The sequence below is a fragment of the Theropithecus gelada genome, chromosome 13 (genome assembly GCF_003255815.1).
Source record: "Theropithecus gelada isolate Dixy chromosome 13, Tgel_1.0, whole genome shotgun sequence".
NCBI classification, from domain to species: domain Eukaryota; kingdom Metazoa; phylum Chordata; class Mammalia; order Primates; family Cercopithecidae; genus Theropithecus; species Theropithecus gelada.
In genome coordinates this window covers 49,167,620-49,192,903 of record NC_037681.1, presented here as the reverse complement: position 1 = coordinate 49,192,903, position 25,284 = coordinate 49,167,620, and the positions used below count along the sequence as shown (strand labels likewise).

At 38.4% G+C, this 25,284-nt stretch overlaps 1 protein-coding gene across 4 annotated transcripts in view; it reads right to left on the bottom strand.

Annotated features, from left to right (window-relative positions):
- Positions 1 to 4,251: 4,251 nt before the first annotated feature.
- PPP1CB (protein phosphatase 1 catalytic subunit beta) overlaps positions 4,252 to 25,284 on the bottom strand; it is a 52,319-nt gene continuing 31,286 nt past the window's right edge. For all 4 annotated transcript variants that reach the window (XM_025405748.1, XM_025405751.1, XM_025405752.1 and 1 more), the window contains 4 exons: positions 23,566 to 23,637; positions 18,778 to 18,929; positions 13,531 to 13,665; positions 4,252 to 8,015 (listed from right to left, as the gene is read on the bottom strand). In XM_025405748.1, coding sequence (XP_025261533.1) covers positions 7,911 to 8,015; positions 13,531 to 13,665; positions 18,778 to 18,929; positions 23,566 to 23,637 — 464 coding nt within the window. In that variant the 3' untranslated portion in view covers positions 4,252 to 7,910. The remainder of the gene's footprint in view (positions 8,016 to 13,530; positions 13,666 to 18,777; positions 18,930 to 23,565; positions 23,638 to 25,284) is intronic.

Genomic DNA, 25,284 nt, shown 5'->3' with positions numbered 1-25,284 from the left:
CAGCACCCTTTTCTAGTAAATGGTTCTACCCAACCTCCTAAACCACTTGAATGCAGGGATAGTTGCTATGTTCGTGCAATATCCCTTCCCTCTCTTACTTGATGGAGTTGTAAGGGCCTTTGAGATAAATTGGGCCAAATTTCTTTCATGTAATTCTGCACTGACACCACGTATTCAGCCTGGGTGACTGTTCTTCTAAGTTAAAGAAATTAAAAACTCTGAGAAGTACTAAAAATAGAACAATTGGCAGGGCACGGTGGCTCACGCCTGTAATCTCAGCACACTTTGGGAGGCCGAAGTGGGTGGATCACCTGATGTCAAGTGAAACCCCATCTCTACTAAAAATGCAAAAATTAGCCGGGCGCGCTGGCGCGCTTGTTATCCCAGCTACTCGGGAGACTGAGGTGGGAGAATTGCTTGGACCCAGGAGGCGGAGGCTGCAGTGAGCAGAGATGGCGCCACTGCACTCCAGCCTGGGTGACAGAGCGAGACCCTCTCTCAAAAAACAAACAAAAGCAACAATAACAAAAAAGAACAATCATTCTAACAAGAAAACTGTATTCAATTTCTGTCTAGAATAGTTTTCTCCACTGTATCAGACTTTTTTGTTCCTTACAGAAAAGATAGTTGATCTTTCTCCATACTGCGTATGACATAACACTTGTGCTAGATGAGGCAACAGCCTCTCCAAGTTTGATTCCTAGTTTTAAGTGCTCATACTTACTGGATGAATTCTGAAAGACAAAATATTACACAAATTATACAACTTTCCTAAAATATGTGAGGTGGCTCACTACAAAGGTGACATTAAGATCAATAAAAAAGGAGACTACAGAAAAGGGGAGGCAAGAAAGTAATCATAAGGATCTTGCAATGTTTGTTCTCAGTAACAGGCAACTTCTCCACTATGCCTGTCAGGTGCTAGCTGCAAAATGCTCCTTCAAGTATCTGAATACTTAGGGCTTTTTTTTTTTTTTTTTTTTTGAGATACAGTCTCGCTGTCACCCACGCTGGAGGGCAGTGGCGTGATCTTGGCTCACTGCAACCTCCACCTCCCAGGTTCAAGCAATTCTCCTGCCTCAGCCTCCCGAGTAGCTGGGATTACAGGTGTGTGCCACCACGCCTGGATAATTTTTGTATTTTTAGTAGAGACAGAGTTTCACCATGTTGGCCAAGCTGATCTCGAACTCCTGATCTCTAGTGATCTGCCAGCCAAGGCCTTCCAAAGTGTCGGAATTACAGGCGTGAGCCACTGTGTCTGGCCGAGTTCTTGTATTTACCAATATTTTACAAAGTAGGGGCCAGAGTTTTGATAAACCATTTATTTTGGCCAAACAGACTCAAATCAATTTTCTCCTTGAGACTTCAGCATTCTTGTCGTAAGAGACAAGAGACATGAGGATAAAGAAAAACTGGAATTCTATTATTTGTGGTTAATTTCTTCAGGTCAAGGTGTCAACATAGTAATACGAATAGAGATTTTTGACACCCACTTGCCATTCATTAAGCAAATATCTGCAGGCCTTCTATGTGGCAGGCACCACTCTACGATGAGGAGATACGAATCACTGAACAAAAGAGGAAACAAATACCTGCCTGGGTGCAATGGCTCATGCCTGTAATCCCAACACTTTGGGAGGCTGAGGTGGGAGGATCACTTGAGCTCAGGAGTTGGAGACTAGCCTAGGCAACATGGTAAAACACCCCACTCTACAAAAATTTGCAGGTGTGGGGGCACATGCCTATAGTCCCAGCTATTAGGCAGGCTAAGGTGGAAGGATGGCTTGAGCCCAGGAGGTTGCAGTGAGCTGAGATTGTGCCACTGTGCTCCAGCCTGGGCACCATAGCAAGACCCTGTCTCAAACAAACAAACAAAAAACAACAACAACAAACTCTGCCCATAGGAGCTACATTCTAGTCACATACAAGACTGATCTAGGCCTTACGGCTTTTAAAGACAAATATAACAAAGTTTTGCTTTTTTTTTTTTTGAGATGGAGTTCCCCTCTTGTTGCCCAGGCTGGAGTGCAATGGTGCCATCTTGGATCACTGCAATCTCCAGGTTCAAGTGATTCTCCTGCCTCAGCCTCCCAAGTAGCTGGGACTACAGGTGTGCGCCACCATATCCAGTTAATTTTTGTATTTTTTTTTAGTAGAGACGGGGTTTCACCATGTTGGCCAGGATGGTCTCGATCTCTTAACCTTGTGATCGGCCCACCTTGGCCTCCCAAAGCGCTGGGATTCCAGGCGTGAGCCACCGCGCCCAGCCGACAAATACAACAAAGTTTTAAAGGAGCATTCAACATCCTAATGGATCTGTATAACAAATAATTGGTATGTTAAAATTAAAATGGGCTGGGCATGGTGGCTCATGCCTGTAATTCTCCCAGCACTTTGGAAGGCCAAGGGGGCAGGATCACCTGAGCCTGGGAGGCTGAGGCTTCAGTGAGCTGTGATTGGGCTACTGCACTCCAGCCTGGGTGACAGAGTGAGACCCTGTCTCAAAAAAGGATTACAACTTGTGTTGTCAGTGAGCATACCCAGAGTTTGGGGAATTCGCTAAAAGCAGATCAGGGTCTTCCACGCAAAACAGGCTTTACAGTACAGCAATAAAGACTTTTTAACCTAGTTCTTTAATATGACCAATAGAATTAATTTCAGGGGAATTATCAACCTCCAGTTAAGAGATGTGCTACAAAACCTGAGGCAATTACACTGGGAGGCAGACTTGTGTTTCTAAAATTTCTTATTGAAGTCAGGTAACAGTAATATATGCTGGGCCCAGTTATATGTTGGATCCTGAGCCTCACACAAGACTTCCTGATAATCTCAGTTCCTTATTAAATGTGACAAGCTACATTTCCTAATGTGTAGCTAATTTTTAAGTTGGTAAATTGAGTAGTTATGAGTTTCTACAAGACCTAAGTTTTCTCCAGCAACTCCACCCTGCACATCCTCCTTCTCAGGGATTTTTATTAAACTAAGAGCTAGAGAGACAAAGTTTATATTTATTCAAGAATGGAACAAGTGTCAGTCTGTCAATAATCTGCTGGCAAGCAGCAGCACTGTCAGAAACCATGCCAATTGTCAGTTTGAGTTATATATATATATTTGAGGTAGCATTTCAACACTCTGGTTTTGTTCCCTTGGCTTTTTCTTTTTTTTCCAAAAAACATACTAGGAGATATAAGACTTACTTCAGATTAAACTTGTTACATTAATAAAACACTCCTGGCCAGGTGAGGTGGCTCATGGCTGTAATCCCAGCACTTTGGGAGGCCAAGGCAGGTAGATCATGAGGTCAGGAGTTGGAGACCAGCCTGACCAACATGGTGAAACCCCGTCTCTACTAAAAATACAAAATTTAGCTGGACGTGGTAGTGGATGCCTGTAATCCCAGCTACTCGGGAGGCTGAGGCAGGAAAATCACTTGAACCCAGGAGGTGGAGGTTGCAGTGAGCCAAGATCGTGCCACTGCACCCCAGCCTGGGTGACAAGAGCAAGACTCTGTCTCAAAAAAAACAGAAAGAAGAAAGAAAGAAAAGAAAGAAAAGAGGGAAAGAAAGAAAAAGTAAAAGAAAGAAAGAAAGAAGGAAAGAAAGAAAGAAAGAAAAGAAAAGGAAAAGAAAAGAAAGAAGAGAAGAGAAGAGAAGAGAAAAGAAAAAAGAAAAGAAAAGAAAAGAAAGAAAGAAAGACACTCCTCTGGACTGCTTTTTTCTGTTGCACTGTATTACTTGCCTTTGTGGCTTTGTCGAGAATCAGTGTTTACATGATAGACCATAAATTAGTGTGCCTTTTAATAAATTTGTACAATAATCTATGAAAGTTCTAGATATTTAGCTGTGATGTCACTGCTTTTGGAGGAAAAATTTGTCCTGTAAATCTGCTGAATCATTCTGATTAGGCAGCTGTAAAAATTAATACATACTTTAACTTGCCGATCCTATGCCAGGCTTGATTGAAAAGCCTCCAGGAACAGACCTTGGGTTCCCACCTTTTTGCATGTAATATCTGAAAGGAATGCTGAACCTATTAGCCTCAGGCAGTTAGTTTGTTCTCTCTTTTACACACACACACACACACACACACACACACACACACACACACACACACCCCCTTCCCCACCCACACCACCTGTTCACTTGCTATCTTCCACCCTGTATACCCCACACAATGTGGTGTTATAAGTAAGATTTCACAACCACATAAGCTAGCAAAGATCCCTAAGAGGAAAGAAGCAAAGATTTATGGTCATTTTTGTAAAAATAAGGTTTAATAAAACATCAGCAATCTGCATGAGAAGGTAAATTACAATGAGAAACTTAAAAAGCTTATGGTCTAAGTCAACCAATGTAGAAGGTACTGGTTGAAGAAAACAAGCTTTGACTTTTAAAATTTCCTAACCAGGGGATTTATTTAGAAATTCTGGCATTCAAATGTACATGTAAAATCCAATTTAACAGATCAAAACTGTTACACTAAGTTTCACTTAGTATCTAAGTATCCAATCACAATTGTATCTAAGTTTCACTTTTGTTGAAGAAACATTATAAAGGTAATTAAAACTCTAGGCCTATACTTATATGGAACTAATTTATTTCCTATTTAACTACTGTTCATTGCGTAAAGTATGTTGTCCCAATTTTCAGCTGTTTTAAGAAATTATAAAACATTGAGATCTACTAGGAAGAGGGACAGCCTATTTCTAAGTGATGCCACTAGTACAATCAGGCTTGGATTAAGTCTCTTCTCAGGGGCATCTTTGATTTAGCCATTGACTCACAAGGAAAACAGGAGGTGGATTTGGTTAGGGAGCAACAGCAAATTCAGCCTGACCATATTCCTAAACACATTTTCAGCATAAAGATGTAAAAAAAATTTTTTTTGGTTCAAAAGTTATGGTTGCCATGGAGACAAAAAGAATATACCTGAATTTATAAACTGAGACATATTTCAGTTCCTTGGCTTAAAATAATACATCTTTATATTCTTAGGAGACATATCTCAAGATGTTCCTTGCTTTGCCTTGAATACAAATTTTTTTGAAAAGCGTATGTTTCTCCTGAACACACTCATATTTCAAATTTACCACCTATTTTAAGCTTTAAAATTCTTCTTGCCAGCATTTTTCAGCAAAAAATAATAATAATTTCATGAATGTTTAGGTACTTTTTACAATGAAGGGACATGGCAGCATGGATACTGGGTAGTTGGCTAGGCTCTAAATACCTGATGACTCAATGCTTTGCACAAACCAGTCTTGCTGATTATTAAAATTTGTCCCTGGACAAAATTAAAGCAGCGCATGTTAAGGCTTCAAATGCAAAGGATTCACTGTAGTTGATTCTTTCAAGAATAGAAATCAACCATAACTTTGCTTTATAATTCATGTGATACACCACATTATAACAGATATCTACCGTGTTTCAATGATTTCTGAATGTCATAACATTTGGATTAAATTGTATACAAAAAAAATCACTAACCTGAAAAAAATCAGAGGAAAGAACAATATAAATTAGTGACACTGGAATTACAGAATAATCTTCTCCTAAGAAACAAAGTTTTATTTATTTCAAGTAGTGTTGCCAAGCAAATATTTGTAAAGAACACATTTTTATGACTGGAGGCTGTTTAAGTGGTTTTAAGAGTGCCTGAATAATTTTTAAACATGATAAATTTCCATCCTTTAAATTTAATGACCAATATTAATTAGCTCAGTGATTATTTTTTCACATTTAGTCTTTAAAAAAAAAAAAAAGATTCCTATTAACCAACATACTTAGTCTTGACCTGGATGAATTTACAAAAGCCAGACAATGGGATACAGATTAATGTGGTTTAACTAATACTGAGATTAATCAACATTGCCCTTTTTCCCTGCCAAAGGCTTATTTTCTAGACCTGCTTCACTATGACTACTAAAAGAGTACAACTAAAATTTTATTAGAAATCGCTCAGCTTACACACTCCAATCAGGAAGTTATTTAAATCACCTCAGATAAAAGCTTTGTGACCTAATACATCATATGTAGATCATGAACACTTTCAGAAAAGAATCATTTCAATATGTCAAGGACATAGTACCTATGTGAATAAAATGTGTGCTTCAATGTCTCACTGTAAGGAAAAAAATAATCAGTCAGGCTTCATATCAATTAGACAACTTTTACTAAATGAGAAAACTACATTTAAAATGTGCTTTAAAACAAAACGGAATTAGAAAAAAAGACATATGCATTTTAAAGAACTTTTGCACTGTGCTGAAAATGAAATATCTCTTGCAGTAAGTAATACAATGTGCCAATTCATAAAATATAAGTTAACAGGTTTCTCAATTTAACATTTTCAAAGACGATATTAAGGTCAAAAATGTCACATCTATGGTAGCACATATAGAAGGGCATTATAGATATGATGTCCATCCCTATGAAGCTTACAAATTTGACAATGCTCAATAAAAGCTTTTAGAATCACATCCAATAGTGTCACAGCCAAAGAATCACAAATCTGTGTCCTGTAAGTTCTCTCCTTCTAAAATCTTCATGTTAACTTTTCTACGCGTTGCCATTTGTTAATACTAACCCTTAAAAAAAAAGAATAGGAAAAGAAAGGCTGCAATAAACTCTTGATCAGGTACAGAAATTATTGCTACTATAGTTCACTACAAAGCATGTCTATACAATATCATATGACCTTTGATTATGAAAAAATCAGAATAAAAATCTTTAGTGACATAAGCCTTACAATCGTATACAACATTCACATGGCAATATTAGACAGTTAAGCACCCAATACCCATAGTTGACAAAATGTCCCACTGACCAGCATTCATTTAAATACATCCTTCGTATAGAGGGAGGAAAAAGAGATAGTGTCAGCTTTCCAAGGCTTGTCAAAAAAGGATTCTCATGTACTGTTGATCTAAAAACAAACAACAACAACAACAAAAACTCAAAAAAAAAAAAAAAAGAAAAAGAAAAAAAAAAAAAAAAAGAAAGAAAACCAATGCAGGTGAAGGTGTTACCAGGAAGTTAAGCATGCCAAAAGGTGTTCCGTGCGAATGAAAACCTAAAGCCAAGGTACCACATAATCACATTACCAACTAGTTGGGTAATACTATATGAGCCTTATCTTAAAGTTAAATGAAATGCTACTGCACAATAGAGCATCAATAAGTTAAAAATTAGAGTGCACAAATCCCAATCAGTGGCAATTCCTGTATAAAGCAAAATATTCACTATCAGCTGTAAAGTCTGCCCAGTCAAAATGTATGATTAAAATCACTGGATTGGACAATGTGCGTTTTTTAAAACAATCAATCTCTAAAATACCTTTTTAATGTAATGAGGCGTAAGTTTTCTTAGTAAGATTAAACAGATATCTAAGTAGATAAGCAAGGGAAAATAATAGTTGGTGAATGTCTGTAAAGCTCTTCCCATATTTCACTTTTAAAAATGTTTAGGGAAAAAAATTAGAAGTATTTGCCATTATTCTAGCGAAAACAAACAAACAAAAACAAAACAAGCTCAAAATAATTAAACAACCAAGCAACACTAAAACCACATTACACAGATGGATCATCATGCTTTCATCTGGTTTAACTATCACATCTAGTTTAACTGGGATGCTCTTCAACTTTAAAAATTGTGATACATGAAGATGTAACTTTAATGGATAATTTTGAATTTGGATTTAACTTTGTTGACTATAACAGAGTATACTTATTACAATACAGTGTAGCACATCTTTCTATTAGAAAAAAATTTAAGATCCTTTACCCGTCTCCTTAAGTTAAAGGTGTGACATCATAAAGGGTGTCAAATGGCTGGATGGTTTTACAGTGCACACTTATATATTATGAAGATGTCCTTAACAAATCTGACGGTTTCTTTACAGAATTCCTTTCTTCACCTTTTCTTCGGTGGATTAGCTGTTCGAGGTGGAGTGACAGGACGTCCAGAATTCAGTCCACCATACTGGTACTTAGCTTTCTTTTCAGATGGTTTCAATATCTTAAAGTAAATTATTAACAAATAATGTTATTCTTTCATATACAATAAGTTAAGAAAATTGTTACAATTGCGAGTTTTTTAAATAAATGGCATAAACTGCAAAAGTGCAATAAAAATGTAGAATAGCAAAGCTCCATAAACATTTCTTACATTTAAAGTGTGCAAGTGTCTGAACTTTCTCATTCCACTCATATTTTAATAACAAAAGTACACTAACTCTATCAACTATCCAATCCTTAGATTTAAGTAAAAAACTTTTTAAAATTAGTGTATCTGTGCTGTGAGGAAAAGAACACTGGTTTAAGAGTCAGAAGATCTATGTTGTCATCATAATTCTGATATAGTAACTTAGGAGGGTAATTAACTTACAAGTCACAAACTCTTCAGATCTTATTATTTACATATAAATAGATCTTTTTACTTAAAAAACAGCTTTATTGATATAAATCTAATTTTAGAACATTTCTGTCACCCCTAAAAGAAAGCCTGTTCCCATCAGCAGTCACTCCCCATTCCTGCTCTCCACTCTCCAACTAACTTTTAGAGTTAGTTGCTCTAACTCTAAGCAATTACTAATTTATTATCTGTCTCTACAGAATTGCCTATTCTGAAGATTTCATAAAACTGGCATCATATAATATGTGGTCTTTTATGACTGGCTTCTTTCACTTAGGTTTTCAAAACCAGTTTTGAAGTATCAGTCCTTCATTCCTTTTTATTGCTGAGTTGTACATTGTACAGTCCACTGTATGGATGTACCACATTTATCCATTCAGTAGCTGATGGACATCTGAATTGTGTGAATTTTTCAGCTATAAGGAATAATGCTGTTGTGTACATTTATGTAACAGTTTTTGTGTGAACATGTTTTCATAATCTTGGGTATACACCTAGAAGTAAAACTGCTGCATCATATGAGAACTCTATCCCTACCATTAATGTATGAAGATTCTAATGCCTCCAAATCCTTGCCAAAACTAGTTACTGTCTGGCTTTTTTATTATACTAATTCTGGGGGATGTAAATAGAGATTTAACTTACATTATACATAAAAAAGTCATGATTTTCCAAAAATAAAACAGTATAGGAAGACAAAGTATTTTTAAAAAAACTATTTAGAACATAATAGTGCCTCAGTGAAAAGAAGATATTAATCCAACACCACTATGACAACTGCTGGAAGGATAAGGTATGGTTACTATATTTAATTTGTAAATGAGCAACCATTTACCATTCAATTGTACTAATTGATGGAAACAGTATAATATGATAAAGAGAAAGAGGAATGGGAAAGCCCCAATGCATTTTAAGAGAAATATAGTGTGTGTACATCATAGACATAGAATAGCCTTTGCAAGAGCAAAGTACTGAAGCCGTTTTACTCAGTGAACAAGAATGATCTGTAGTAGCACACTAAAGCTAAAACTGGCTTCTTTTTAAAATGTAAATGTTGAAACCAAAAGTTGGTTCTTCAAAAGAATAAACAAGATAGACTGCTAACTAGATTAAGAAAAGATCCAAATAAGCGCAATCTGAAATGACAAAGGTGACATTACAACCAACCCCACAGACATGTAAAATATCTTGAGATGATAAACATCTGTGCACACAAACTAGAAAACCTAAAAGAAATGAATAAATTCACAGAAACACGCATCCTCCAAAGAAATGAATAAATTCATAGAAACACACGACCTCCCAAGACATGAATAAATTCAAGAAACACAACCTCCCAAAAAAATGAATAAACTCATAGAAACACACACAAACTCCAAGATTGAACCAGGAGGAAATTAAAATCCTGAACAGAACAATAACAAGTTCCAAAATTGAATCAGTAATAAAAAAATCTATAAACCAAAAAAGCCCTGGCCCAGAAAGATTCACAGCTGAATTATATCAGATGTACAAAGAGCTAGTACCAAACCTACTGAAGCTATTCCAAACAATCCAGGAAAAGGACCTCCTCCCTAACTCAGTCTACAAAGCCAGCATCATTGTAATACCAAAACCCAGCAGAGGCACAGTGAAAAAAGAAAACCTCAGGCCAATGTCCCTGATGAACACAGATGCAAAATCGTCAACAAAATACTGAAACCGAATCCAGCAACACATCAAAAAGTTAACTCACCACAATCAAGAAGGGTTTATTCCTGGGGTGCAAGGTTTCAACATATGCAAATCAATGTGATTCACCTCATAAACAAAATTAAAAACAAACACCATATGATCATCTCAATAGATGCAGAAAGGCTTTCAGTACAATTCAACATCCTTTCATGTTAAAAACCCTCAACAAATTAGGCATCGAAAAATTAGAAACATACCTCAAAATAGTAAGAGCCATCTGACAAACCCACAGCCAATATCATACTAAAAAGGGAAACGCTGGAAGCATTCCCTTTGAGAACTGGAACAAAAGACAAGAATGACCATTCTTACCACTCTCATTCAAGAGTACTGAAAGTCCCTGCCAGAGTAATCAGGCAAGATAAAGAAATAAAAGGCATCCAAATAAGAAGAGAGGAAGATAAACTATCTTTACTGATGATAATGATTCTATACATAGAAAACCCCAGACTCTGCCAAAATGTGCCTAGAACTGATAAACAACTTTGATAAAGTTTCAGGATACAAAATCAATGTATAAAAACCAGTAGCATTTCCATACACCAAAAACATCCAAGCTGAGAGCCAAATCAAGAACTGCATTTACAATAGCCACAAAAACAATACCAAGGAATACAGCTAACCGAGGAGGTGAAAGATCTCTACAACTATAAAGCACTGCTCAAAGAAATCAGATATGATGCAAACAAATGGAAAAACATTCCATGCTCATGGATAGAAGAATCAATATTGTTAAAATGTCCATACTGCCGAAAGTAGTTTACAGATTCAATGCTCTTCCTATCAAACTACCAACGTCATTTTTCACAGCATTAGAAAAAAACTTTTCTAAAATTCGTATGAAGTTGAAAAAGAGCCTGAATAGTCAAAGCATCCTAAGCAAAAAGAACAAAGCCAGAAGCATCACACTACCCAACTTCAAGGTATACTATAAGGCTACAGTAACCAAAACAGCATACTGGTACCAAAACAGACATATAAACCAATGGAATAGGATGGAGGCAGTCAGAAATAAAGCTGTACTCCTGCAAACATCTGATCTTGAACAAAGTCAACAATAACAAGCAATGGGGAAGAGACTATTTGATAAATGGTGCTAGGATAACTGGCTAGCCATATGCAGAAGACTGAAACTGGACCCCTTTCACCATATACAAAAATTAACTCAAGATGGATTAAAGATTTAAATATAAGACCTCAAACTATAAAAATCCCACAAGAAAACCTAGGAAACACCATTCTGGACACTGGCCTTGGGAAATAATTTATGACCAAGTCCCCCAAAGCAACTGCAACCAAAACAATGATTGACAAGTGGGACCAAAATAAACTAAAAAGCTTCTGCACAGCAAAATAAATTATCAACAGAATAAACAAACAACCTATAGAATGAGAGAAAATACAAACTATGCATCCAACAAAAGTCTAATATCCAGACTCTATAAGGAACTTAATTCAACAAGCAAAACACAACCCCATTAAAAATGGGCAAAGGACAAGAACAGACACTTCTCAAGAAACAAACATGCAGCCAACCAACGTATGAAAAAATGCTCATCACTAATCATTAGATAAATGTAAATCAAACCACATGATATTGTCTCACACCAGTCAGAATGGCCATTAATAAAAAGTTAAAAGATAACAGATGTCAGCAAGCTTGCAGAGAAAAAGGAATATTCAAACATTGCTGGTGGGAGTGTAAATAGTTCAGCCACTGTGGAAAGCAGTGTGTAGATTTCTCAAGGAACTTGAAACCACCACCATTCAACCCAACAATCCCACTACTTTGGGTAGGTACAAAAAAAGACAAGCACTTGTATGTTAGTCACAGCACTATTCACAATAGCAAAGACATGTAATCAACCTAGATGTCCATCAACAGTGAACTGGATAAAGAAAATGTGGTACATATACACTATGGAATACTATGTGACCATAAAAAGGAAGGAAATCAGGTCCTTTGCAGCTACAAGGATGCAGCTGGAGGCCTTTATCCTAAGCCAATTAATGCAGGAAGAGAAAAATCAAATACCACATTTTCTCACTCATAAGCAGGAGCTAAACACTGGGTAAACATGGACATAAAGACAGCAACAATAGACACTGGGTACTACTAGAGTGGAAAGGGTGAGGAGGGGTGTGAAATGAAAAACTCTATGCTCACTACCTGGGAGATAACATCATTCATATACCAAACCTCAGCAATATGTAATTTACACATGGAACAAACCTGCACATGTACCCCCTGAACCTAGTAGCATATATAAATTACAACAAAAGTGAGCAAAGAACCCCTGTACATGGTATACAATGTGCTTCCTCAAAAACAAAAAACTCTAGATTGTTCTTAATTTAGAATATTTTTAAGCACAATGTCTTTAAGCACAATCTGTCCAATACCAAAAAAGAAAAATATTAAGTGATAGATTATGATTATGGCCAAAAGCTCTCTAATTCAAACTCCAGTAAATTAGTAAAAGTTGATGTGACTGTGGCTGACTCTGGATTTGACTGATACCATGTCATGTATCCAAAAAAAAAAAAAAAAAAAAAAAAAAAAGAATCTGAGTATTATAAAAAAAAAATAAATGTTCCTATGACATAAATGGGGAGTTTAATATTATTTTGAAAGTTTTTTTCCTTAGGAAACTTTTTTTTTTTTTTTTTTTTGAGGCCACGTCTTGCTCTGTTGCCCAGGCTGGAGTGCAGTGGCGTGATCTCGGCTCACTGCAACCTCCGCCTCGTGGGTTCACACCATCCTCCTGCCTCAGCCTCCCAAGTAGCTGGGACTACAGGTGCATGCCACCACACCCGGCTAGTTTTTTTGTATTTTTAGTAGAGATGGGGTTTCACAGTGTTAGCCAGGATGGTCTTGCTCTCCTGACCTCATGATCCGCCCACCTCAGCCTCCCAAAGTGCTGGGATTATAGGCATGAGCCACAGCACCCAGCCAGAGAACTATTTTACTTTATTTTCATCAAGAGAATTATAAACATCGAGAGAGTTTGTAATTCTCTTTTCTCAGTGTCTGTTCTACCCATTTACTTTGCAAAAGAAAACAAAAGCCTAAACTATTCATTACATTCACATTCTTTTAGTAAGCCACTATTCAACAGGCCATACAGGAATTTTAACAATTTAAACATCTGAATCAAGAATGACCGACATAACTTAGGTTCCCTAAAACGGTATTTGATATACACCACAAATGCTGGAAACTTTGTGACTGAAAACAGAACTATCTAATGAATTTGAGTGGTAATCACTTCTGAATTAAATAGACTTTCAACACTTGCTCAAGGAAAGTTCCTAAATTTAAAAGGAATTCGATAATAGTTTCTATTAGATTTCTAGTTTTTATATATTTATGTTTACATCATACCTGAAATGAACACATCAAAGTTTCATCCACACTCATCATTCCACCAGCATTATCAAACTCGCCACAGTAATTTGGGGCTGAAAATAAGGTTACCAACTGTCGTTTAGCAAAAAATTCATATCCATCTTCCACCACCTGTTAAAGGAAATGTCAGAAGAAAAAAACATCTATTGGTAAGTAATTCTGAACCATCTATACTAATTAAGATTAAGGTGGCAAAGACTGTGCCCCACCTTACCCTCAAACCACCCTGTTTTGTTTTGGAAGTTGTGATTTTTATTCTAAAACTTTGCTTAGAACATTAAAATTGGTGTGCCTTTTCTATAATGGCAACAATTTAGCTTAATTGGAATACTAAATTCATCACTCCTGAAAGCTTAAAAATCATGCCATTTGCAAGGCTCCCCACGAAACAAAATATACTAATAGGTATCATGACTACAGGGAGCTGGGACACTAAGTACTTTTATTTTTTTTAAGTTTTAATTTTATTTTAATTAATCTACATGTGTTTTGGAGGGACACCAATTACTACTTTGATGAGGGCATTATAATCCAACTACAGAATCCTTCATTAAATGAGCAACAACCAGACAATGAAAGACTTTGCAAAGAGCTTACTTCTTGCTTTGCTTTTAAAATATCTATTATTATTTATTATATGGCTACATACTGAAAACATTACTGGCTACACACTGAAAATATTGCTAAGTTGAGTTTAATTTACACAGATCATGCTCCTTAAATTAACTGCCAACAGACTGTATTTTTATTTTTATTTTTAATTTTTTGAGATGGAATCTTGCTCTGTCACCCAGGCTGGAGTGCAGTGGTATGATCTCGGCTCACTGCAACCTCTGCCTCCCAGATTCAAGCCATTCTCCCGCCTCAGCCTCCCAAATAGCTGGGATTACAGGCACCCACCACCAAGCCCGACGAATTTTCGTATTTTTAGTAGAGATGAGGTTTCGTCATGTTGGCCAGGCTAGTTTCGAACTCCTGACCTCAGGTGATCTGCCCACCTCAGCCTCCCAAAGTGCTGGGATTACATGCATGAGCCACCGTGCCTGGCCTTGATGAGTTAACATTTCTAGAACTAGTTGTCAATTTCTGAGTAATTTAAACAACTTTTCTCTCAGTCTACAAATTTGAGGTACGCAATAATATGTAAATATTTTATGTTTGTTTATGGTGGGCAAGATTATTTTTAAATTTATTTTAGAGATCCTTTAATTAGCAAAATTATCCTACACCACTTGCTAACACAAAAAAGCAATTACAAAGGCATTTACTTATTAAAATAACTCCTACCTCAGTACTAGAAACATGCTTCTGTTGAAATTACCTTATGGTACAATTTAGATGAACCTTTTCTCCTAAGACCACAGCCACATTATCTAATCCCTGTGACTCCTGACCGACAGAGCGCATGGTACTCATATTTTTAGTTGCTTCTGTGGTTTTTGTGTGGAGACAGGGTCTCGCTCTGCTGCCTAGGCTGGAGTGCAATGGCACAATCTTCGCTCACTGCAGTCACGACTTCCTGGGGCTCAAGAGATCTTCCCATCTCAGTCTCCTGAGTAGCTGAGACCACAAGTGTGTAGCACCATGCCTGGCTAATTTTTTTGTTATTTATTTATTTATTTATTTATTTATTTATTTTTGAGACAGAGTTTCACTCTTGTTGCCCAGGCTGGAGTGCTACCGTGCAATCTCGGCTCACCGCAACCTCCACCTCTTAGGTTCAGGCCATTCTGCCTCATCCTCCCAAGTAGCTGGGATTACAGGCATGTGCCACCATGCCCAGCTAAGTTTGTATTTTTAGTAGAGATGGGGTTTCTCCATGTTTGTCAGGCTGGCCTCGAACTCCTGACCTCAGGTGATCCACCCGCCTCAGCCTCCCAAAACGCTGAGATTTCATGTGTCAGCCACTGCGCCCGGCCAATTTTTTGTGTTTTTTGTAGAGACAGGGTTTCGTGTTTCACTGTGCTGCCCAGGCTGGTCACGCACTCCATGTTTTTAGTTCTTGGTTTGTCAGTTTGCTTACTTGTTCATTCTTTCAAATTTTCTTTTTTAAAGGCAATATTTGTAGAATTTGAGAGACAATATTTGAAAATAAGCACAATAGGAGGATTTTGGCAGTTTCTGGAAAACAGAAGACCAGCAAGCTAGTGTAGTTCAGAAACCTGATTTTTAAAAATCATCATTTATTTCTGAAAAGAGCAGTGAATAAAGATCTATGGCTGAAAAAAGCTGATTATCAGGGGTCATTTTAGTTATGAAACTTAGCAATTCTGCCTTGTTATCTAATAAATAGAAGGCATATTTATCAAAATCATAAACACAGTTTTACTGATTTAAAAAACTGTTTGCTGGGCTGGGCGCGGTGGCTCACGCCTGTCATCTCAGCACTTTGGGAGGCCGAGGTGGGCAGATCACGAGGTCAGGAGTTCAAGATCAGCCTGGTCAACCCAGTGAAACCCTGTCTCTACTGAAAATACAAAAACTAGCCAGGTGGGGTGGCGTGCGCCTGTAGTCCCAGATACTCAGGAGCTGAGGCAGGAGAATCGCTTGAACCCAGGAGGCGGAGGTTGCAGCGAGCCAAGATGGTGCCACTGCACACCAGCCTGGGCGACAGTGTGAGACTGTCTCACAAAACACCACCACCACCACCAACAACAAAATACTACTTTGCCAAACAACAACAAAATACTACTTTGTCAAAAGCAAAGGATGTGGGAACATGACCTCATTTCAATGGAACCACAAAAAAATCCTGCTAAATAAAAGTGGCATGTAATATACAATATGCAAAGAATGAAAAGCCAGGCACTTGTATCACTTAGGATCAAAGAAAGAGGCAGCAGCAGTGTGTGTCACGGGGAGTAAAGCTCCAGAAAAAAAGGGAAGTACTGTGGGACAGCATATACTTAATTAAATATGCTTTTATTAGTTAATTTATTCAACACTATGTGTGTATGATACAATATGCTACAATGTCAGCAACTGTACAAATCAACAGAGATTCAAAAACAAGTCGTAATCCCTTCCTTAGAGAGTATGCAACCTAGTGGTGGAGGACATAAAAGATAACCAAAAACCCTAAACTGTATAAATGTTTTTATAATGAAAAATTTCAAATATACACAAAAGTAGATCAAGACAACTCGAATTAACTCCCATTAACTCATCAGCCTAATTCAATACTTTTCATGATTTTGCAACATTTGTTTCATTTATCTTCCCCCTCCCCCTTTCTCTCTGCTGATATTATTTTAAAGCAAATCTCAGGCATGTCATTTTACCTGTACACATTTGAATATGCATTCCTGGAAAAACACAGACATTCTTCTTACATAACAATTAATTATTATGACACAGCTAAAATAATTGATACCGGCCAGGAGCAGTGGCTCACACCCGTAATTCCAGTACTTTGGGAGGCTGAGGTGGGCAGATAACCTGAGGTCAGGAGTTTGACACCAGCCTGGCCAGCATAGTGAAACCCTGTCTGTACTAAAAATACAAAAATTAGCCGGGTGTGGTGGCAGGCACCTGTAGTCTTAGCTAGTTGGGAGGCTGAGGCAGGAGAATCACTTCAACCCGGGAGGCAGAAGTTGCAGTGAGCAGAGATCGCGCCACTGCACTTCAGCCTGGGTGACAGACTGAGACTCGGCCTCAAACAAAAATAAACAATTAAAATAAACAATTAAAAGATTAAATAATTGATACCTATTACCGAGTCTACAATCAAATTTTCTTTTTTGAGACTGGGTTTCACACCCATTGCACGAGCTGGAGTGAAATGGTGCAATCTACACTCACTGCAACCTCCACCTCCCGAGCTCAAGCGATTCTCCTGCCACAGCCTCCCAAGTAAGCTGGGACTACAGGTGCACACCACCACACCTGGCTAAGTTTTGTATCTTCTGTAGAGACGGGGTTTTGTCACGTTGCTCAGACTGGTCTCCAACTCCTGGGGCTCAAAGGATCCACCCACCTCAGCCTCCTAAAGTGCTGGAATTACAGGCATGAGCCACTGCACCCAGCCACAATCAAATTCTTCAATGGTCTAAAAAATGCTTTTTTAAAGTGTGGTTTGTTCTTATCAAAATCGCCATTATGCACAAAGACCATACAAAAATGAGGCTGGGCACAGTGTGCTCAGGCCTGTAATCTCAGCACTTTGGGAGGCCGAGATGGGCAGATCACTTGAGCTCAGGAGTTCAAGGCCAGCCTGGCCAACATAGTGAAACCGTGTTTCTACTAAAAATACAAAAATGAGCCAGGCGTGGTGGTGTGCGCCTGTAATCCCAGCTGCTCCAGAGGCTGAGGCAGGAGAATCACTTGAGCCTGGGAGGTGGAGGTTACAGTGAGCAGAGATCGTGCCAGTGCACTCCAGCCTGGGCGACAGACTGAGACTCTATCTCAAAAAAAAAAAAAAAAGGAAAAAAAAAAATCTAAATCATGTCTGCAAAGCTTCAAAGCCGCACTGAAAATTTTGTTAGATTTGCTGTATACTACACAAAAACACATTTTTTTTTTTTTTGAGACTGGGTCTGGCTCTTTCACAAGGGCTGGAGAGCAGTGGCATAAACATGGCTCACTGCAGCCTTGATCTCCTAAGCTCAAGCGATCCTCCCACCTCAGCCTCCCATGTAGCTGAGACCACAGGTATGCATCACCACACCCAACTAAATTTTTTATTTTTTTGTAGAGACGGGATCTCATTTTGTTGCCCAGGCTGGTCTCAAACTCCTGTGCTTAAGCAATCCATCTACCTCAGCTTGCCAAAGTGCTGGGATTATAGATGTGAGCCACCACGCCCAGTCCCCAAATATTTCTAAACATTTCCTCTTTTAGAGTGATAAAAGGTTAACAAATCATTAGATCGTTAAGTGTGAGATGCAGGAACTGGCTCTGCCGCCTCTCCTACTGCTTTCCTTGTACAACTCATTTAGGTTTCTTGGATATGTTTCCTCAAAACAAAACGAGAGGACTTATGTGAAGTTAACAAATAATAAACGTTTAAGAGTCCAGGCGTGGTGGCACACACCTATAGTCCCAGCTACTTGTGAGGCTGAGGCACGAGAATTGCTTGAACCCAGGAGGCACAGGTTACAGTGAGCAGAGATTGCACCATTGCACTCCAGTCTGGGTGACAGAACAAGATGCTGTCTGCCCTCCCCGTCTGCCCCCAAAAAAAGAAAGAAAAAAGAAAACACTTAAGAGTCTTATCTTTCATACCTGATGAGCTCGACAAATCAAATCTAAATCATGACGATTCAGAAATTTACTGACTACATCAGCTCCAAAAGTAAAGGAAACACCACGATCATTTTCTCCCCAGCCTTGCACATCTTTATCTGGATCAGACCATAGCAGATCACAGAGCAAACCTTTAAAGGACAGAAATACAGCAATTAAGAACAAAATTTACAGATTTATAGCACATCTACATCAAATTTCAGTTCCTCTCTGACCCTCTTACTTTTTACTAAACAATGACAATCACTTGCCCAGCCTATGTAACTCATATTTTTGTTAAAGCAACCATACAAATATAATCTTCCATGGCCTCTTAAGGTAGTGCTTTCCAACCCTTTCCACATATAGGAAATATGTGTATGGCACTTATAGCACAATAATATATGGAAAACACTGTTCATCTTTTGTGTAGTTTCTCCATATGAATAACCAAAGAACCCAGCAGCATTTCCTCAATAGTTCATCCTTTCCTTACAGTTCCACTGTTTCTGAGCACCAGTCTATTCCGTTAGTCTATTTGATTCATCCCTGAGCCAGTAACAGACTAGAGCTTTTAAACAAGTCTTTATATTCGGCAAGGCTAGTATCCTCCATTTTTTTTTCTCTCAAGATTGTCTCAGTTACTTTTTGATCTTTTGTTCTTCCACATAAACATTAAAAACAATTTGCCTAATTCCATAAAAAACTCAATTGTGATTTCATTGGAATTGTATTTGATCTATAGATCACTTGAGGGGTAAAAAAAAACATTTTCTACTGAGGGCCTGAGGATTTTTTTTTAAATGTGGAAGAACAAAATCAGATCAGATCCTTGACTTTGGTAATGTCTGGAGCCTTGGAAAAGAGGTCACGGTTAAAAATATTTACCTGAGTATTGTTATCATATTAATGGTAATGGAAATCTTAAGAGGCACTCAGACCACCTTGGGAATACAAAGTGAGAAGACGAGTAAATGAATTCTGAGGACTCCAAACATTTAATAGGCAGGCAGGTGAGGGAGAATGAGCATAAGTATTGAGAAGGAATGATCAAGACAAAAGGCTTAGTAAAGGTATCCTGAAAGGGGAAACAACTGTCCTAAAGTAGGACATGTGCCATGAACAAGGGCAGTAAGACAAAGACCAAAAATGTGCCACTTACAATTAAATCATCAGAACTTAATGCAAGTTTCTTGGTGATTGAGGGTAACAGAGTGGGTAAAAGTCCAACTGTAGTGATATTAAAAGAAGGGTGGATGTTGAGATGATAGTGATTTTCTAAGAATTATAGTGGCTAAGATACATATGTGTGTGTGTGTGTGTATATATATATATATTTATTTGAGACAGAGTCTCAGGCTGGAGTGCAGTGGCGCAATCTCGGCTCACTGCAAACTCCACTCCCGGGTTCATCCCATTCTCCTGCCTCAGCCTCCTGAGTAGCTGGGACTACAGGCGCACACCCCACACCCAGCTAATTTTTTGTATTTTTAGTACAGACAGGGTTTCACTGTGTTAGCCAGGATGGTCTCAATCTCCTAACCTCATGATCCGCCTGCCTCAGTCTCCCAAAGTGCTGGGATTACAGATGTGAGCCACCGCGCGCGGCCGAGAAGATATTTTTTAAAAAGTAAGTCAGTTTTAAGAATTTTAAAGAATCCATAAACATCACAGTATGGTTTAGGAGGGAAGGACATCTTCATTTTCAGTTACAGTACATCGTATCTTGACAGAGGCATTATAAAACCATCTGTAGGCCGGGCGCGGTGGCTCAAGCCTGTAATCCCAGCACTTTGGGAGGCCGAGACGGGCGGATCACGAGGTCAGGAGATCGAGACCATCCTGGCTAACACGGTGAAACCCCGTCTCTATTAAGACATACAAAAAACTAGCCGGGCGAGGTGGCGGGCGCCTGTAGTCCCAGCTACTCGGGAGGCTGAGCTTGCAGTGGCCGGATCTCGGCCCACTCCAACCCCCCCGGGGCAACGGAGCGACCCCCCCTCTCAAAAAAAAAAAAAAAAAAAAAAACCATCTGTAGAATTAGTGGCAATGTACTCAGTTTCTATCGTTGATATATCCCAAGCTTCCTGTATGATGTTTTAAGAAATTCACTAGCACACAAAATCCACTGGAAGAGTCAGTCTCAAATCGTAAGCCCTTTCTGGTTGAAGCTGACTCTTCGAAAATATACACACACCCAGTGCTTAATAATGCTCTCATACTTTCCAGCCTGTTTCCAGTAGAAAGCTAAGGTATTAAGAATCTATAATTTCAGTGTGACAATAAAACTGTATAGAATACAGTTTAAGGTTTAGGAAATATGACAGTGTTGATGCATTAAAAAAATCAAATAATGGTAGCAACAACAATCTGGAATTCTTTAACCTTAACAGGGTCAAGATAAGAATTTCAGGCCGGGTACAGTGGCTAATGCCTGTAATCCTAGCACTTTGGGAGGCCAAGGTGGGCGGATCACCTGAGGTCAGGAGTTCCAGAGCAGCCTGGCCAACATGATGAAACCCCGTCTCTATTAAAAATACAAAAATTAGCTGGGCAGTGGCAGGTGCCTGTTATTCCAGCTACTCGGGAGGCTGAGGCAAGAGAACTGCTTGAAACTGGGAGGCGGAGGTTGCAGTGAGCTAAGATCACGCCACTGCACTCCAGTCTGGGCAACAAGAGTGAAATTCCGTCTCAAAAAAAAAAAAAAAAAAAAAGGTTTTCAGTCAAGGTTCATTGTTTAATGAGCTAGCATCGCAATCAACTAGACTGTTTCAAATAATGTATTAATTTATAAATTAAATTTCTGAATGTTGCAGACGCTATCAAAGATTAAAATAATCGTTTTCAGCATCTCAAAAACTTCTCATTAAAATATGCTAAAATAAAATATGCTAAAAATAGAAGCCTAGCATATCACACTTGAAATTTACATCTGAACTATAAACAAATTCTGAAGAATGACTAATACATATTTATATTATACCTTATTTTAAAAATAGCACTTTGGGTGTTTTTTGAAAGACAGGGTCTCACTCTGTCACCCAGGCTAGAGTGCAGGAGCACAATCACAGGTCACTGCAGCCTCAACTTCCTGGGCTCAAGTGATCCTCCTGCCTCAGTCTCCTGAGTAGCTGGGGCACCACCACACGTGGCTAATTAAAATTTTTTTTTCTCTCTCTCTGTAGAGGTGGGTGTTATGTTGCCCAGGTTGGTCTCGACTCCTGGCCTCAAGTGATCTTCCTGCCTTGGCCTCCCAAAGTGCTGGAATTACAAGCACGAACTAGTGCACAAGCCTTAAAAACAGCATTTTAAATAAAATACTATTTAAATACTAGTTTCTATTACATCAAGTCAAATGTATTCTATAATGACAATAAAAAACTGTGATAAAATGCATACTTTTAAAAATAATCAACACAAGTCGTGTTATGTAAAAAAGCTCAACGCAGGCCAGAGCAGTGGCTCACGCCTGTAATCCCAGCACTTTGGGAGGCCAAGGCGGGTGGATCACGAGGTCAAGAGATCAAGACTATTCTGGCCAACATGGTGAAACCTCGTCTCTACTAAAAATACAAAAAATTAGCCGGGCGCAGTGGTGGCTGCCTATAGTCCCAGCTACTCAGGAGGCTGAGATTGCGCCATTGCCCCCCAGGCTGGTGACACAGAAAGACTCTGTCTCAAAAAAAAAAAGAAGCTTATAACACAATTTATTACAACATACAGTGTATTACATGGCTACTGACATCAGAGGATCTATACCATTTATAATGGTTGATGTGTAGTGCTGAGTAGCATTTTTTGTGGTGGTTGTTTCATTTTTTTTTTTTTTTTTTTTTGAGATAGTTTCACTCTGTCACCCAGGCTGGAGTGTAGTGGTGTGATCTCGGCTCACTGCAACCTCTTGTCTCCCGGGTTCAAGTGATTCTCGTGCCTCAGCCTCTTGAGTAGCTAGGATTACAGGTACGCACCGCCATGCCCAGCTAATTTTTGTTATTTTTAGTAGATATGGGGTTTCGTCTTGTCTGGTCAGGCTGGTGTTAAACTCCTGACCTCAAGTGATCCTGACCACCTCAGCCTCCCAAAGTGCTGGGATTACAGGCGTGAGCGCCACTGCTCCCAGTCTTCCCACAGATTTCCAATGTAATTTTCACAAAACTGACCACAGGTCTCTAGAGCCTTAAGAGCTCTAAAAATTTAAGCCAGGTACAGCCCATGCCTGGAGTCCTAGCTACTTAGAAGCTGAGGCAGGAGGATTGCTTGAGCCTAGGAATTCGAGTCCAGCCTGGGCAACAAAAAGAAATCCCTCCCACATCCCCTTGAAAAAAAGCTCTAAAAATTTGAAATAGAGGATGCAGAAAATAACAAAAAACTACTAGACAATTCAAAAGAAGGTAGTTGTATCCTTGCCTAAGAAGCAAAGAACAGATTATTTTAGTTAAAAAACTTTTGGCTAATTTAACAAGTTTTTGAAAAACAACCAATGCCAGGATGAACGAGGGAATTTAGAAAAATAGATGAGGACTCAATAGCAAAATCTTTTTTGTGATCAAATAAGGGTGACAGAACCACATTATGACTATAAATAAAAAGGTTCCACATTTTGAGGATCAGTGCAAAGTGAAAAATTTTGTATTACTGCAAATAAAGTAATCTGCAGCTGGCTTACTGACTATAAAAAAAACTCTTTTATTTATTACATAAACCAATCCTACTTCCACTAAATGTAATCAGGTTCAAATATGACAACACTTTACACAAAATAATTAAACTATAGAGAGCTATACTTACCTGTATCAGGGACATCAGTAGGTCTCATAATTCTCCGAATCTGCTCCATAGATTGCAGGTCTGGTGACAATCCTAAAAATAAAAAGATGAGACATAGTACTGATAGCTAAAAATTTCAATATTTTAATAGTCACTGAATAAACAGCATACAATCAAAATAGATTCACCATGTGAAATCAAAGATACTGAAAAGTGTCCCATTTAATGTCTTTTTTTTTTTTGGGACAGAGTCTTACTCCATCACCCAGGCTAGAGTGCAGTAGCATGATCTCAGCTCACTGCAACCTACACCTTCTGGGTTCAAGCGATTCTCCTGCCTCAGCCTCCCAAGTAGCTGGGACTATAGGCGCGCGCCACCACACCCAGCTAATTTTTTGTATTTTTAGTAAAGACAGGGTTTCACCATGTTGGCCAGGCTGGTCTCGATCTCTTGACCTCATGATCCGCCTGCCTCGGCCACCCAAAGTGCTGGGATTACAGGCATGAGCCACCACGCCTGGCTCCTTTTAACGTCTTAAAGGGCAACATAGTGTTATTAGGAATCCCACTCTGATACAATAAAGCATTATAATTTTTTTTTTTCCATTTTTCCCTACTAGGGAAAAGAAATTCCTTTATATTTCAAAAGACTTCCTAAGGAAAAAAAACCCACCATTCTTTTTTCCAATCATTCCCTGGCCTTCATAGAAACATAATCAACTGCAACCCTTCCTACCACTTTTGCCAGTTCTTACCACTAATCTTAAACATTTCAACTTCTAAGTGAAAGTGCCCCACTTGGTTCCCTAAGACTAAGACCTTCTTTTCACATCCCACTCCAACATGTTCATTATCTTCATGAAGTCACAAACTACTGATCAGAAGGATTAACAGGAAAAGCTCATAAAAATACTTTGCAATCTTTAAAGTGGTATATAAGCTACTATTCCTCTCTGGTAGGCAATCCAAGTATCATCACAAGGAATGAAGCTAAACATTCATATCCATACTGCTACACTTCTATCCTTAGCTAGACTAATGTACACAAACTACAATTCATTACGTGTTTAGTATCTACTGGAAAACATATTTCAATTAATATAGTGAATTATGTTCTGCCAGAGAATAAACCATTTATTACCTCAGACCTAGGCAAGTGCATCTAGCTTTTCAGCGTTTTTCCACTTTAATTCTTCCCATATACTGATGAAAAACTAATTTTCTTAACACTATTTCCATTAAATTACTTCCCTGTACAAAAACCCAATATGGTTATTAAATCATTCATCAAACTCCTTTGCTCAATATTCAAATCTCCACAATCTGATCCCATCATTTCCCAGCATGTACTTGACCTTCTATCCAGTCAGGCCAGTTCTTACACACTCCCTAAACTAGCAACAAAGAGTGTCTCAAGTCCTTTTAACTTCTCCAAAGTCTATTTATCCTCTAAAACCCATGCCTCCATATACGTATGTGCTCAGTCTTTTCTCCTCCTGACTTCTCATAATTAGTGTCTTAGTAAGTTCTGACATTAAGTACCTTTTATTATTCAATTATGTTCCATAAATATCTTAGCAACAGGTTTTTAACTCTTCAAGATCGTCAGATCATACATTATCTACATATTTTCATGGCATCTAGCCAAGGTGTTAGACATATACATTAATTTTTCAAATAAACTTTCAAAATAAACTTCAAGCTTATTTCATAAGCCATACAGAGTAACTTACCAATCTA